The 17,733-nt window shown below is 37.0% G+C and overlaps 1 protein-coding gene across 1 annotated transcript; it reads left to right on the plus strand.

Moving 5' to 3' along the window:
* Nucleotides 1-3,998: 3,998 nt before the first annotated feature.
* Nucleotides 3,999-8,124, plus strand: LOC149006443 (glutamate receptor 2.7-like). Its single transcript, XM_089167442.1, has 5 exons — nucleotides 3,999-4,419; nucleotides 4,886-6,204; nucleotides 6,311-6,626; nucleotides 6,736-7,130; nucleotides 7,223-8,124. Exons 1-5 carry the CDS (start codon nucleotides 4,143-4,145, stop codon nucleotides 7,676-7,678), a joined length of 2,763 nt encoding a protein of 920 aa, XP_089023568.1. The 5' UTR covers nucleotides 3,999-4,142; the 3' UTR covers nucleotides 7,679-8,124.
* The last annotated feature ends 9,609 nt before the right edge of the window (nucleotides 8,125-17,733 follow it).

The raw sequence follows: 17,733 nt of genomic DNA on the forward strand, positions 1-17,733 counted from the left end.
AATACGGCGGTGCTTTTGCCGGCGTTTGTTGCGGCGTCTTCGAACCGTCGGGAAAGGTTTACGGCGGCGTTTTTTGTCTTTTGGCTGAAAACGCCGTCGTAAATCCGTTTTCTTGTAGTGAAATGTTTAGAAATCTCTATATTGTTCACAATAGACTTATAATATTCGATCAGACTATCAAATACTAAAGCTATTCCACTTAATGAATGACACTTATGCAAAGCAGCAATATACACAGTATATAAATTGATCATATCTTTCATTGTGCTCATAGTATTAATGGCAATCAAAAGAAGATTTAATAACAGTGAAACTAATATAGTACTGTGGAGAACAAAAACTTGAATAGTAAAGATGAATAGTAAATTTATTAAATCACTTATGATTGTAATTTATCAAAAAGTCTATCTGTGAATAGTAAGGTGAATAGTGAATAGTGAATAGTGATCGAGAATAGTGAACGTGAATAGTGAACATGAATAGTGAAAGAGAATAGTACCTTAATAGTAAGTGAATAGTGAGCAGAGAAAATTTTAACGTGAACAATAATTTTGTGTATTCCTACTCAGTACTACCGTCATAATTGAGATGAGACTTCATTGGCTTAGAGTAAATGCAAATTTACACTATATGAATGCAAAGATACTGAAAGAGTGACTTTCTCGTGGTCATTACTGGCGTTTTAAAGTAAAATTCCATTATAACGTTGTACACCAAGTAATTCTCAAAGATCCACACTTATTGCTGCGACAGGCTATAGGTGCTACCCCACTTTGAAGCTTTATGCTTGGAATCTAGAGTTTTACTTTTAGACTGCATTCTAAATGGAATATAAACCATAATTTCCAGAGTTTGATTTTAAGAGAAAGATTACCTTCATAATATCCGGATGCAAATGGATGCATAAAATGATCGATAAAAACCACACTCTGATATACTTTTATAATAAAATAATATGATATATATATATATATATATATATATATAAATCATACTATTATTAATTGTTAAAACTAAAATGTCAAAAATATCCCTACAAAAATAAATAAAGAAAAGGAAAAAATAGTACAAAAAGAAACGTATTTCAAAAAAGAGAAGGACAACAAAAGATTTGCTATGAAAGAGGAGTACATGCTTTTATATATATAAGCGCTTTTCATCTTGTTCTTCTAGAAGAATGAACTCGACTATATAATCTTCATCCAAGAGAGAGAGAGAGAGCTAGCTTTTCATATCGTTCTTCTTTTTCTTCTGGAAGATTGAACTCGACTATATAATCCATCCAAGTTGTGGCATCCTTGATTAGAATGAATGCTATGTCAGCTACTCCAAAGCGGAGGTGAAGAGTTTCACTATTGGCCATCCAGCCTTAAAACTCCAAAGAATCGAAGGATCAATAGTAGGTGAAAGAGACTCAGACAAAGGAGAGGGGTAGATAGGGGTCAGGATGGACTAAGAAGGTCTATGGACAGGGCTAAATAGGTGGGGAGTGCCCAGATAACGAAGGACTTGGATTCACATCCTCTGTAATTCCCTTCCCTACAATTCCCTGTAATTCCCATATAGAATTGTGCTGTGTGGCATTAAGTAATCCTACGGTCACCCAATTCAAATTAAATTTGATTTTTATTTAAACTCACCCATATTTTCCTCTCTCCTCTCTCTTCCTGAAATTTAGGAATTATTTAGAAAAATCCCTAAATCTTTGAGATATTCTCGTCTCTCACTCTCTCGACTCTTCTATGCTCATGAACTCTTTCATCTCTCTTCACGAAATTGGAAAAAAGCCCTCGATTTGCAGCGATTTTCTCTCCTCTCTTCATGAAATTGGGAAAAAGCCCTGGATTTGCAGGCGGTGTGCTTGACCTTAAACTTGCCACTGCCTCCTTACAAGAATCCAATGTGCAATCCCACATGAATACATGGATGGAAATTGGCCGCAAGGCATGGCGATGTAACGATAACTTGTGGATACCGTGTCAAAGCAACGTTTTGCCCCTGCTGAGGAAACCATCCATGGAAGGATTTTCTGGTTTGATGCTCTTGAGATCACCGGGAGCTTAGATGCTTTCGTGCCTCTCTTGTAAAGATTTCCAAGTGCTAGCCAAAAAAAAAAATATATATATATATATATATATATATACAGATCTCCAAGTTCTGCTCGTGTAGATGTAAGTTTATTGTTTTTAGAGCAAATTGCACTAACACCCCAAAATAGAAGCCTTAAAGCACTGACACCCCACTTTATATTTAAAACACACGGACACCCCAATTCATTAAACATGTTAGTCCATTCCGTTAGTGAAACCGTTAACTCATTATTATTATTTTAAAATTCTAAAAATACCCTTATCAAAATCTGAGGAAAAAAAAGGGCCAAATCTATTCTCTCTCCTCACTCAGTTATCCGCTTCACCTCTCCACCTTCAGTTCCGGCAGTGCCAACGATGCAGCCACCACGATTACCGCTTCTGGAATGGAAGAATCGGCAAGAAACAGAATTGCAAAGCTAGGGTTCATAAAGCTAGAAATTTAAAAATATTCAAGAAACTAGAATAGTTTCAATAATCAGGATGCACAGGGTGTAACACCTAATACCTTGAGAAAACAAAACTGAAGAATTCAAAGCATAACATCAATATTCAATTCAATGGTAGGCTTAATCATCCTAAAACGTAGAAATCTCAATTCCAACATGGAGAGAACCAAAGGTAAGTTAAAATGTTAGGGTTAAAGGAGGGCTTCTCAGCGGTGATAATATGGTCTACTGAGGTGGAATCCAGTGAAGAATGGAAAGCCAAGACCATCTGGTGTAATGAATTCATTGTTCTTAGTATTTGAAACTCTTTAGGCTCTATGGTCTTCTAGTCCAGAGGCGGTAATCGTGGCTGCGACATTGCTGGAGGGAACTGAAGGCAGAGATGTGAAGCAGCGGAGAACCGAGTGAGGAGAGAGAATAGATTTGGCCCATTTTTTCTCCTCAGATTTTGGTAAGAGTATTTTTGAAATTTAAAAAAAAAATAATAATGAGTTAACGGTTTCACTAACAAAATGGACTAACATGTTTAAATGAACTAGGGTGTTAGTGTTTTTTAAACATAAAGTGGGGTGTCAGTGCTTTAAATCCTTCATTTTGGGGTGTCAGTGCAATTTGCTCTTGTTTTTATCATCAACAGCAGATGATATGTAAATGAAACCCTCATCTGTACGACTAATTGCAAAGCTTTTGTCGCCTCATTTAAATTAGTCTCCAGTTCAATCTCTATCCTCACTGCAATTCCAGGGTATTTTAAATTTCGTGAGGAGAGAGAGGACAAAGCCGTGAACATAGAAGAGAGAAAATTGCTGCAAATCTAGGGTATCCTAAATCCAAGGCTTTTTTTTTTTTGAATTTTGTAAAAAGAGAAGTGAGAGCCATGAACATAGAAGAGAGAGTGAGAGAAGAAATTGCAGAGATTTAAGGATTTTTCTAAATTTCAATAAGAGAGAGGAGAGAGGAATGGGTTTAAATAAAAATCAGATTTAATTTGAATTGGGTGACCATAGGATTACTTAATGCCATACGACACAATCCTATATGGGAATTGCAGGGAATTGTAGGGAATGGAATTACAGAGGATGTGAATCCGATAACGAATGAAAAATGAGCTTGTGAATTGAAGATGGGCCGAGAGACCCGGTCCAGGGAGGGCAAAAGGGCAAAAGCATGGGTTGCAGAAGGAACAAGGAAGTCAGGAACAGAAGAGACGTTGTAAAGGAGAAAATCTTATTTGTTTAAGCTGACTCTAGATATTACCAAAAACTAGATATTACCAAAAATGGACGCAATGATTGTTTACCACAAAAAAAAAAAAAAAAGAAAGAAAAAGAAAAAAGAAAAAAAAGAAAAAGAAAGAAAATGGACGGAATATTGTTTACCACACAAAAAAAATAAAAAAATAAAATAAAAGAAGAAGAAGAAGCACGCAATGATTGACTACAAATTTCTACAGATCGAATATCTCCGAAGTCAAAGAATTGAACCTTTTACCTTGACGGAGCTTCACTTCAACTCTTCAGAGAACTGATCACGAAATTTCTCATGGCACTCCATATATGGAACTTGGTTTCAAGTCTTTTCAAAACTGCAATTTTTGTTTCAGATGAAGAATAATAGCTTCTCTTTTTTTGTTCTCTTCTTCACTTTTTTGATGAGTTCTCATGCTGCTCCCACCACAGTTCAAGATTGCAATCCCAACAAACCAAACTTGTTTCATGTTGGTGTGGTTCTTGATTTGGATTCAGTGATTGGAAAAGTTGCACAAAGATGCATCTCCATGGCAGTCTCAGATTTCTATGCTTTTCATCCTAAGCATAACTCAAAGATTGTTCTTCATTTCAGAGATTCAAGAGGAGATGCAGTTAGTGCGGCATCTGCAGGTATGCCTCTCACATCCATTTTTATTTTGGGGGTTTTCTTGTTAACAACTACTGATTTGTAAGTTGAAAAACTGTCTCCATTGAACAAAGATGAAGTCAAGATATGATCAGGAGCAATGGAGAAAATTAAAAACTCAATTCCCAAAAAGTAGAAATCTATCTGTGCCTCACTCAGAGCTGAGTCCAGATCCCCTTCACCGGGCGGCCTGCCTCTCATCCATCCAATCTCACACATGGCCTGATCATAGTACACAGGTAGGCTTGTGTCAGCCCAACTGTGAGGATGGCAGAATGGGGGGACGGCCTGCCCGGGTGGAGGATCTGAATTCCTCTGAGCTTTGATGAACATATTCAAGTAATAGAAATGAAAATTCATATTTGTCCATTAAAAAATAAAAATGAAGAAATCTAATTTCTCCACTTTCATGTCTCTTAATATTAAAAGTCTCATTGATACTTCATGCAGCACTGGATTTGATTAAAAATATTGGAGTACAAGCAATTATTGGACCTCAAACATCAGATGAATCAGAGTTCTTGGCTAAGATGGGAAGCAAGGCTAATGTACCCATCATATCTTTCTCTGCTATTAGCTCTTCTCTTTCACCAACTTGGTTCCCTTATTTTATCCGATTTGCTCAAAATGATTCATCTCAAGTTAAAGCCATTACTGCAGTTCTTAAAGCTTATGAATACAAAGAAGTAACTCTTATCCATGATGATAGCCATAGTGGGACTGCAGCAATACCATACCTTATTGATGACATTCAAGAAATTGGCACTCAAGTTGTTAGACAAATTGTGCTGCACCATGATATGAAAGGGTCAGAGATTGAGGCTATTTTGCACGAATTAGGAGGTAAAACCACCAGAGGAGTTTTCATTGTTCATCTAAATTTGCCCCTTGGAAATCGATTTTTTTTACAGGTCAAGGAGATGGGGATGATGAAATCTGGATTTTCATACAAATGGATTTTAATGAATGAGCTTGCAGAACTCACGAAGTACATGAAGACTTCTGTACTTAGTTCAATGAAAGATGTTGTAGGCATTCAAATTCATGTACCATCATCCAGACGACACCTAAGATTTATGTCACAGTGGAGGAAGCAATTTGAAAAAGATCATTCAAAGGAGAGATTGGAGCTCAATGTGTACGGGCTATGGGCATATGATGCAACATTTGTGACTGCAAAGGCAGTTAATAGAGCTAGTTTGTGCTTAAAAGGAAAGCCACCATGGGCACCAGCACTACATTCATCATCAATAGAACTGTTTAATATGAGTGTTTCAAAGATGGGTTCAGACATTTTGAAACATATCAAAGCAACCAGATACAGAACTGGAGTAAGTGGTGAAATTCATTTGGAGAATGGTGAGTTACAATCTTCCAGCTTTGAGATAGTTAATGTGAAAGAGGAAAGTCAGAAAATTGGGTATTGGAATCCAAGGGACGGTCTGTTTTGGAGTTTTGATTCAATTGGTACTGCAGGAAAGAACAATCTTCGGGCTGTTCAACAGCCCAGATCAGTACTTGAAGCTACATCCAGTGAATATGTTTTGAAAATTGGGGTGCCTGTCAAGACAGCATTTCCTGAATTCATTAACATCAGTCGCAGTCCCAACGACAAGAAGCCAATTGTGACTGGTTTCTCATATGAAGTCTTTGAAAATGTTATGAAGAGCTTGCCATACAAAGGCGCTTATGAATTTTTCCCGTATGAGAATGAGAATGGTGATCCTAAAGGAGACTATAATGAACTTATACAACAAGTATATTACAAGGTGAGCTAAAACATTAGAAGCTGTTCATATCAACCTAATTTAAGTTATTCATTTCATTTTTATTTTTTTTCATTCATACATGACTGAAAGGTGAGATTATTAACAGGTATATGATGCAGTTATTGGAGATATCACAATCTTAGCAAATAGATCAAAATATGTTGGCCTCACCCAACCATATACTGTCTCTGGAGTTCGCATGGTTGTGCCTATAAAGGAAGAAGATGACACTGGGAGCTTATGGTGGTTCATGAAGCCATTAACAACAGAACTGTGGTTGACCACAATTTTAATCATTATCTTAAAAGGGTTTCTGGTTTGGATCTTTGAGTGTAGGAAAAACCCTGAATTCCAAGGCACAACTTCCGAGTTGGTTGGAAAGATCTTGTCATATGCTTTCTCCATATATGTTTTCTCAAGTCGTAAGTTTCTTGTATATTTTCTCTGCTTCTGGTTTTAGTCCATCATTTGTGTATGTATGTTTCAGTTTGTATGCAAAAGGAACTCACAGAACGTCATTCTATGCTGCAGAGGAGAAGCTCCAGAGCAACTATTCTAGATTCATTGTGAGCCTGTGGACCTTTGCTGTGTTCATACTTGTGAGCAGTTATACAGCAAATCTGACCTCTATTTTAACTGTTGAAAAATTACAACCGACTGTAACAAATTTGGAATCTATTTATAGAGATGGAAAGCATGTTGGATATCACGATGGATCTTTTGTGTTTGATCTTCTAAAAAGCAGGGGATTTGAAGATTCAAGGCTCAGGAAGCTTTCTTCAATAGAAGACTATGCAAACGCTCTTAAAAATGGAAGTGTTTCAGCAATTGTCGATGAAATACCATACATTAATGTCTTCCTTTCAAAGTATTGTCGTCAATTCACTGTTGCAGGACCAACATACAGAACAGGAGGCTTTGGCTTTGTATGTCTCTCTCTCTCCCCCCACCCACTCCCCTTTTTTACTGTCTAGTGGTAATATTCCTTTTACTGATTAATATACTTTCTCCAATCTAGGTGTTTGCGAAAGATTTTCCTCTTCTAGAGAACATTTCTGAGGCTGTCCTTAACTTTACTGAAGGAGACCATATAAACAACCTTGAGAACAAATGGTTTGGGAATGAAGCATGTGTTGAGCCTCTTGCAACTAATGTAACGTCAAGTAGACTGCATCTTCGTAGCTTTCGTAGCATCTACATCATTTTAGGATTAGCTTCAACCCTAGCACTCATCTTATTCTTTTTGTCTTTTGTCTATAAAAGAATAATGGAAACAAGGAAAACATCCAAAAGACAAATTTTATGGTGGGCAATTATCATGACATGCTACTTGTATAAAAAGGAACCACCAAAACAAAATGAACAGCCTACAAGTGGTGAACTGGAGCATGGAATTTCTGAAGGCCCTAGTGGTTCTTATGTGATTGAGCTCACTTCAAACAGTGGCGAAGGTACAAATAGAGACAAAGGGTAAAAAAATGTTGTATCCAGTGCACAAGACTCCTATGTTTGGCAGGGTCTGAGCATGAAATTTCTGGAGGACTTGAAAATTCTTATTTGTTGAACTTGGTTAAGAAACAAGAAAAGTACAAGTACAGCCACAGAGTAAACTTGTTGATTAAATGGAAATAGTTGATGTGGAGGTTGAATGAAGTTTGTTATTCTTAGGATTAGTGTCTTTCTAAACTTTTCTTTGATGTGAGGCTTTAAGCTCAAGACAAGGTTGGTCAAGATAATCCTATTGTTATCATTTACACAAGGGCATGTCCAATACACACCACAATGTGGTTAGGTCTACTAGACAATGCACTATCACTCTACAATCAAAGCACTCTAATATATGCAATGGAAAATAAACTAGAAACACAAGACATCAAATTTATGTGGTTCGGCTAGATTGCCTACATCCACGGAATAATACCCAAGATAGAGCTTCGTATTTACTTAATACTTTTCAACTATAATCTTGATCAATACAATGATCAAAGAGTACCCACTCTCAATGCATTCAAAAATGGAGCACCCACTCCAGTTTCAAATGAGGGAGATTACAATAGATTACTTTCTTTCTTTTTCAATATTTTCACCAAAATAAGCATCCGAGCTGGTTCTCCATACCAATCCTGCTTCTTGGCTTCTCCTCGTTTTTCTTAATCTCCTCAAGCCAAAAACCTCAAAAATTCACTTTTGTTTCGCCCAAATTCGAGCTTTTAAAGAGGATGAATGTTGAAGGACAAGAACCGTTGGACTTCATCTTTTGGATGAGTCCCAAAGAGGATCTAATCACACAACCATTGAATATCCACTTTAAAGTGTAGGTGAGATCTGGGCCGTCGAATCCTTTAAGTGATGCAAGATTAGGGTACCCTCAGCAAATTATTTCAAATAGAATCTTTTTCTAATCTTACTTTTATTCTGTGACACACAGGATCATGTTAATCATTATACTGTGCAGTGCATCACATTTTCACTCTTCCAACCAACCAAAAAGCACGCGATGGAATCTTTTCTGTCTTGGACACTTGAAAGCCAAGCGCATCAATCTTGAACCTCAAAATTGGATTTTCATCCATGTCCTTCTAATGACCATTAGATTGGTACCATTCAATCTTTCAAAATTAAATGTTCCTCCCTGAGATATAAAACTTCTTTCACAAAGACCCCCAAACTCTTTAAAAATTATTTTTGAACCCTTGAATGTAGATTATATCATAGAGACCAAATTTCTCACAGAGGCCAAATTCCATCTTATTTCTATAGTATTTAGATTTGCTTCCATATCGCACACTCTCATGAGAATTGTTGCTTGATATCGGAATCACAATCCGAAAAGTGAGTTGGAAAGAAGACTTCATGAACTACGTTTTTTCAATTGAAGTTGATCCAATAAAACAATTGGATTATTACCCAAAAATTCATCCAAGATGACCCTTGTGTAGTGACCTATGAAATCCACCATCCTAAGGAATCTTCGCTTCACCCAAAACACTTGAGTTTTCTCATAAGAACTCAAAATCATTGTCATAGTGTTAATCACCCTTTAAAAACATAGAAAATGCCCAAAGCCTTCTAGAGACCTTCACTTCAGTACAACCCATGCACTCTTAGAACTCACATTTTGGTTGCCGATAATGACAACACATGCAATCTCAGCCAATGGAACAACAATCTTCCCCTTTGGAGTTGTTGGCAACTCAACTATCTATTCTCTTTTCTCTCCCCCTTTGACAACAAGTATGAAGGGTGCTTTTGCTCCCCCTACCATAGAGCTCCCACACTTCCATAGGATTACCCACCTCATCTTCTTGTCCTATGGATAGATCATTCTCTATGCACTCTCTCACTTGCTCCCCCTTGGAGCTACCACTCTCAGCATAAACATTTCAAATTATGTCCTCATCTTCCTTGCAAAACCTTGATAGACTTCATCACAGTGACCTCCAAAGATGATATCATCTACATACACAACAACTACCAACTTAGTATGATCCTCAACCATCACATAGAGGTTTTTGTCCACAGTACCTTTCACCTCGAATAGCCTCTATTATCATAGACCTACATACATGATTTGTAGACCTCTTGATCTTTGTCTCACAACTTCACTCTTACTGAGCTTGGCAAGATTCTTGAAATAACAAGCCTTCTATCTCTTGACTCACCCACGCACCTGTCTTCACTAGACCTATCTTCACTAGCATTTGATAAGACATGAGTTTCCTGTAGTCCTAGTTCCTTGAGCCACTGTTTTGTAATTCTTTGACTTCTTGATTACACAACCTTCTTTAGTGAAACAGCTTCATACCCACCATCGCAAATTTGGCTTACACTAAGAACATTGTATTTGAGCCCACTCACATATAAGACCTTATTGGATTTCAACTTTTTTTTATCTTGCTTAATTGAACCTCTATCTTAAATCTTGGCTCCATCATTGTTGCCAAATTTCACTGAGCCACCTTTCACTACATCCAGGCTTGATAACATGTTCTTGTCACCTATCATATGGATGGAACGCCCACTATCAAGAATCCAAGGTGCCTCATTACTATGAGCCTTGAAATTTGTTTGAAATACCAAACAATTTGTCTTTTCTCAACCCAAACTGCTTTGTTTGATATAGTAATAGGTTCTTTAGGTTTTCTTTGAATTATTTGTGCATGTCTTTGAGCTTGCTTTTGTGGAAGGTTTCTCTTCTTCTGTGAGGAAAAAGAGTCTAACAATATCTTACAATATGTCCCAACTTGAAAACCTAAAGCAATTTGTTTTAACCTCAGCCAATGGTACAAATCTTCATATTGTTGAATGCCACATCCTTATTCTATTTCCTGCAGTTTGCCACTTTGTGTCCAAAGTTGTTGCATCCATAACAATACCCATTAAAGCTTTGACCTTTAAATTTTCTATGATAAACTCCAATATAGCGATATTTACCCATTTTTGGATTGATCTTGCAAACAAATGAATTCTTTTGATGCTCCTCATCAAGACTCATTGGATTTGTTGTTGTTCCATTTCCTTTGGTCTTTTCTACATTGGAGCATTCCCCTTTAAAGTATCCAAGTCCAGCTTTAATATGAGGTGACCTCTAAACGCTCAAAATCTCATCTAGTACATTATCTCTTGCCCAACTAGAGGTAGAATGAGTCGTCCTTGTCACTTGATTTTCAACTGTCTTGTCCTTGAAGTTCAAAGTAACTAGAGTGGATGATTTGGCAATTTCTAAATAACTCCTCTTTTGTTCACCTTTATGTTTTGATCTTAACCTTTCAACTTCTTCCTTAAGTTCTTCACACTCTTTTCACTTGAGAGAGAGGAAAGATGATGAGTCAGTTATGACATGCTCCAATTCACTTATTGTGACTATCAACTCCTTGATTATTGTCTCAGAATTTTCAAGTTGATTCTTCATTTCTTTATTTTTCTTACTTTCCATTTTGAGATCAAGCAAAGGCAGAGTACAACTCACCAACATAATCAATTTGAAGTTAGTGTCTCCATCATCACTAGACTTTCTTGAGTTTGAGGAGATTCATCATCTTTAATAGCCATAAATAGAACTTCATCAATTGAGTCATTGTCTTCATCTGATTCTTCTTCAGAAGAGTAGCATTCCTTCTTAGTCAAAAGACTTCTCTTTTTAAACGGCTTTTCTTTTTCTTTGGTAAGAAGTTTTCATTCCCTTCCTATCATTGTTGTCTTCCTCTTCATCTTTTGATTCATTTATTTTTCCTCTTTTAGGACATTTAGCAAAGTGTCTTATTCCACCACAGCTGAAGCACTTAAAAGGTGATTTCCCCTTGTGTTTACCTATTCCTTTCTGAAACTTTCTAGCTAAGTAATCTATTAGTTCATCATTGGAGTCTTCAGATTCTTTATCTTCTTTAACCCTTAGCTTCTTCATTGCTTTGAATGATGCTTCCTTCTTTGTGAACTTGCCCTTTTCAGTTCTCCTCTCATATGTTTTAAGTGTTCCATGTGCTTCATCAAGAGTGATTGCATCCAAGACTTTGTCTTCTTCAATGGCTGAGACTTTGGAGTCATATTTGGGAAGCATAGATCTGAGAATCTTTTGACATATCACAAAATTTTCAATTTTTTCTCCAACTCATCTAATGGAGTTAATAACTTCATTGACTCTGACATGTAGCTGTCTATGTCTTCTTCTTCAATCATTTTAAGAGTTCAAATTTTGCTCTAAAGATTTGCAGATTGGCTTTCTTAATTTTGACATCCCCTTCATAGATGTTTATTAACCTATCCTAGATTTCATTAGTTGTATTACAATCCATTACTTTAACTATAACTTCTTCTTTCAACCTAGACATAATAGCATTTAGTGCTATGAGATTGTGTGCGTAAACCATTTTAGCCTCATTATATGTAAGTGGAGCTATTGGTTTCTCATAACCATTAATTAGTAACTACCATACATCATACCCAAGTGATCCAATGTATATTTGTATTCTTTTTTTCTTCCAAAAAACATATCTTGTACCATAAAAAACAAGAACTTTCCCAAAGTCTTTGGAGTTGCTTTCACTTGTGGCAATTCTTACGACTTCTTTGATCAAATTCCAAAGTGGTTCAACTTTTCTCCACAAGAACCTTGCTCTGATACCAATTATTATTCCTAGATTGACACTGGGGGTGAATCAATATTTTATAAACTTTTCTGTGATGTGACACTTCTTTAAGCTCAAGACAAGGTTGATCAAGATGATCCTATGGTTATGAAGTAGATAAGGGCATATCCACCACACACCACAATGTGGTGGGTCTACCAAAAAGTGTACCACCACTTTACAATCAAAGCAATCCAATATATACAATGAAAAATAAACTAGAAACAAAAGACACCAAATTTACATGGTTTGACCAGATTGCCTACATCCACGAAGTAATATCTTAAATAGAGCTTCGTATTTACTCAATACTCTCCAACTAAAATCTTGATTAATATAATGATCAAAGAGTACCCACTCTCAATGCATTCAAAACATGGAGCACTCACTCCAGTATGAACTCTTGCACCCACAAGAGTATAAAACCACAACCTCAAACAACTCATACCTAACAAGCAACTACTTGAAAGACGAAAATTTTCAAATGAGGGAGATTACAATGGATTACTCACTTTCTTCTTCAATGTTTTCACCAAAATATGTATGTGTGCTTGTTCTCCATTCCAATCTTGCTTCTTAGCTTCTCGTCTTTGTTTTTCTTAGTCTCTACAAGCCAAAAACCTCAAAATACCGCTTCTGTTTCTCACAAATTTGAGCTTTTAAAGAGGATGAACGGTTGGAGGACAAGAACCGTTGGATTTCATCTTTTGTATGAGTCCCAAAGAGAATTTAATCTCACAACTGTTGAATATCCACTTTAAAATGGTGGGTGAGATCAGGGTCATTTGATCATTTAAGTAATGTAAGATTAGGGTACCCTTTACCAGATTATTTCAATTGGATTTTTTTTTAATTTTACTTTTAATCTACAACACACAGGATCATGTTGATTATTATACTTTGTAGTGCACCACATTTTATGCTCCCGACCAACCAAAAAGCACGCGATGGAATCTTTTCCGTCTTGGACACTTGAAAACCAAGCACATCAATCGAAAAACCTCAAAATTGGATCTTCATCCATGTCCTTCTAATGACCATTAGATTGGTACCATTCAATCTTTCAAAATTATATGTTCCCCCCTGAGATATAAAACATCTTTCACAAAAATCTCCAAACATTTTAAAATTTTTTTTCGAACCCCTGAATGTAGATTACATCACAGAGACCGAATTTCTCACAGAGGCCAATTTCATCTTATTTCTTCACTACCCAAATTTGCTTCCATATTGCACACTCTCATGAGAAACCTCATAACATCGTTGTTTGATATCGGAATCACAATACAAAATGTGGTTGGCAAGAAGACTTCATGAACTATGTTTATTCATTTGAAGTCGAACCCAGAAAACAATTGGAGGACTATCCAAAAATTCATCCAAGATGATCCTTATGCAATGACTTGTGAATTACACCATCCTAAGGAATCTTCACTTCACCCAAAACACTTGAGTCTTCTCATAAAAATTCAAAACCATTGTAATAGTGTTAATCACCCTCTAAAAACATAGCGAATGCCCAAAGCCTTTTATGAGACCTTCACTTTAGTACAAGCTATGCACTCTTAGAACACATTGCATTTTGGTTTCCAACACTGACAACATATGCAATCTCAGCCAATGGAACAACAAAGTTGAACCACATCAGCTAAGATATCATTGCTATGACAACATTCCTAGTTCTAGAGGGGTATGACCTTATCTGAATACTTCAAAGCCCTAATAGTTTTTTGGTTGAGATGTTGGATAGAATGCTTAAAGCAAATCTTTTGCCCTTTAAGAGCATTTCTGAAGATAGGAGGAACTGAATTGTAGTTCTAATTCCATTAATTATTTTATACCACAGTGTGTATCTGAATTAAAAAATAAAAACATAAATTATTTACAGTTGTTGCTTGTTGTTTGGAATAAATTAACATAGAATTGAAACCTTCTCTCTCTTTTTTCTTTAGTTTAGTTTTAAAGTTCTTACTCGCAAATTTCATTGTGGTCTATATTACAAATTTCTCTGATGAATACAGGAATTACCATCAAGAGTATTGAGATTTGTATCATCTTTGTTAAATAGTTTATCAGCTAGTTTGTGGAGATCTATATGAAAATTATTTTCTATTCAAAACAGAGCACTGAACTTGAAAGAGGTTCAGTTTTGATAAACCTGTCAACATAGTAGCTTAGAAAAATTTGTGAAATCATACTTCATTTTTAAGGAGGTTCTACAAATCTCCTTGAAATATCAATCTCCTTCATGAGGCTTGGCTATGTTGGGGCCAAATAATAAAGTTAGTGTAAATATAAGCAATAATAGATCAAACATTCAACAATCAAACATCAATTAGATACACTAGAATTTTTAATGTGGAAAAACCCACAATGGAAAAAACCATGGGACTGTTATCGAAGTCCAGCCAAATTTCACTCTCACTAAGTAATCATAATAATGGGTACACAATTCAATCTCTACTCTAGATAATACTAGAGGAACACAAACACATCATAAAAAATGAAGTCAAGAGAAAGCATGGAGAAAAGTAACCTAAAAGGCTTCCCGAAAACTATGGTAGAATGATATTCTGACTATTCGATATGAAGATCTAAGTTTCACAATCACTCCCTTAACATTTAACCTCATTCTAACAATATCTCACCCTTTTTTTGCGTTGGTCTATGGTCTCTTGAGGATCACCTCACTTGAGGTTTTGCAACCTCTTCTTGTGGGGGTTGCTCCTGTCACATCCACCCAGCCGGTACCCCATTTGGAATACCCGGGATGTGATCCACAGTCCAAGGATCAATGATCTGAGGTCCATGCCTCCCACATACACGGTAACACAATCATGAACAGTAATAATCAATGGTAAAAACAGTTAATACTAAATATCATGAATAAGATAAGACTAAATAAATCAGAGTGCGGAAGGCAATAACATTAAAGCATAATCATAAGGGTGAGAGAAGGTATGATAACCACTCTCTCAGAACAGCGGAAAAGAAGTGTGATAACGTCAAATACATGTCTAAGTGTCAAAAGATAAACTCAAAGATAAGTTAGTTACAAGACCAATGGTTGCACAAATACACCAGGGGAATGGGGCACTATGCTAGGGTTTCTTCTATACTAATAGTAGTCTCCTCAACAGTACGGATGAAGTAAACCCAGCGCTGCCGCTCCCGCACAGCTGTGGGGCTAACCCTAGTGCGAATAATAATCCTCCTCGGCTCCAATATACGAATCCTCACCGACGCCACTACCCGGAGGGTAGTATGTGGAATCATAGTCCGCCTCATAGGAGGTGCCATCGTAATCTTCGGTACCTGGAATGTAATCTAAAACATTTGCACAAAAGGAATGAGTTCGAAGAACTCAGCAAGGAGGTTATTCCATAATTAGAAATCATACACATTCAGAACATATAATAATGCAATGTGATATGGAACATATGATGCAAATATGAGCCTAACTCTATGAATGCTGGTCTCTAAGGTAGACATGCTTTAAGTCATAGCACCGTACTTCTCTGGGTCGTCAGTCACTCTCCCATTTCCATATCTTGGGAATGCCCGGGGAAGATCGGTAAAGTCATCAAAAACCATGGTAAGGGGAATCGGTCACCGCTCTCTCACATCACCATTTGGTCAAGTACTGACGCATGTCACAGTAAAGCCTAGCCCAATGCAAGTCATCTACTCGGTCGGTCAAGTCGATTCAGATACGTCCATTCCTCGCCCCCGGCGATCCTTTCCGGTATCCTTCACATTAGAGTCAGCGAAATCCCGGATTTCGGACTCATCAACCCTATTGGTCATCCACATATAGTAAACGGGAAGCTCTCACGTCCTCTCACGGATTGGTTACCGGTCTTGAGCGCCCGTGAGCCCAAGTCTATCCATATGCAACTCTACCAATAAATGGCCCCTTTCAGGTATCCGTAGCATGGTTTATGTCCCCTACCGGGTTGGCTACCGGCCTAGAGCGCCCATCCAACCATACACTACCACGGGTTGTTCGGTCTCAATGCCCTTCCGATTCGGGTCTGACACGACAAGGATGAACCTAGCCACACAACTAGACACTCCTATGTATGTCATCCAATAACTCGGGAAAGTGTCGATAGGCACCATCGGAGAACATCCCATACTATTCCCTCCGATGCCCAAGGACAGAAGTATCAGTAGGACACCCTCCAATCCCAAGTCATACGTAAGCAATCACACATCAAATCTCATCATTTCTCATGCATCCAATGCATATTCATAATAGTACTCAAATCATGATATTGAAACGAATCATTATAAACATAAGCAAATCAAAATGATAGAGTAACACAACAAATGTATAAAGGTTTAAATGTTACTGTTCTAACACATATGTATCAATATCATAATGATTGAAAGAAATTTAGGGATTTCATTCCTTGAATAAAGCATAGTTCAATATTTGATGACTTATATGTTTATGGATATAACCATCCTTACCTTGGATGAGTTGATGATGAATTGAGAATACCAAGAATAGTCCAATAGAAGTGTTAAGGCCCTAAACAAACATCAATAATAAGTTAGAAAAGAAGTCGGGAAGATCGGATGTCATTCGAGTCAAAACTGACCAAGGTTGCTGAGCAACAACTTTGGTCGATGGTATCGACCAAAATAGTCCTCGGGCAGAATAGTGGATTTTGGGGATTTTGGTCCGAAATGAGTCTTCCGGTATTCGGATCAATCTGGAACTTGGAGGCATACTTAACAACAGTAGTATGACACAATAAATCAAGGAATTAACCCAATCCAATGGTCTAATTAAAAAGCCCCAATTTGAGCTATCAAGTTCAAGTGATAAACATCATGGCATGAGTTGGAATTGATTGCATTGATGAGGAATATCATGCAATAGCTAGAGGAACTAATAGAAATTCGATTGGAATCATATGGCAATGTTAAACATGAACATAATACACTTTATAGCTCAGTTTGATATCAAATGGTATGATGTTAATAGGTAAAGCATGGAATACATATGCTAGGCATGAGATATAAGCATTAGCATCAATGAATGGCTAAGGGAATCATGGATTGAGCATGAGTAGGCACTTGGAGTGGTGGTTGCAAGGTTGCAGCACCATTCCAAATGTCCCATCAGCAAGATGACAATAGGAAGGAGTAGAAAATGGTAGGGTAGAGAGTGGAATGAAGAGTCTTACCTTAGTGTAGAAGATGAAGGCAAGAATCAATGATAAACTAAGTGTCTTTGATGAGATACCCTTCACACTAACCAAGGAGCTGCTTTGGGAAGCTCTCCCCACGTTCCCAGGTGAGAAAAATGATTGCAAAAGGCTCAAGGCTCGAGGTCATATTAAATAGAAAAGGAATATTCCATGGAATCATTAACTTGGCAGACTGGGACATT

The sequence above is a fragment of the Hakea prostrata genome, chromosome 8 (assembly GCF_041222555.1).
Source record: "Hakea prostrata isolate BN-2017 chromosome 8, UWA_Hpros_2, whole genome shotgun sequence".
Lineage (NCBI taxonomy): Eukaryota > Viridiplantae > Streptophyta > Magnoliopsida > Proteales > Proteaceae > Hakea > Hakea prostrata.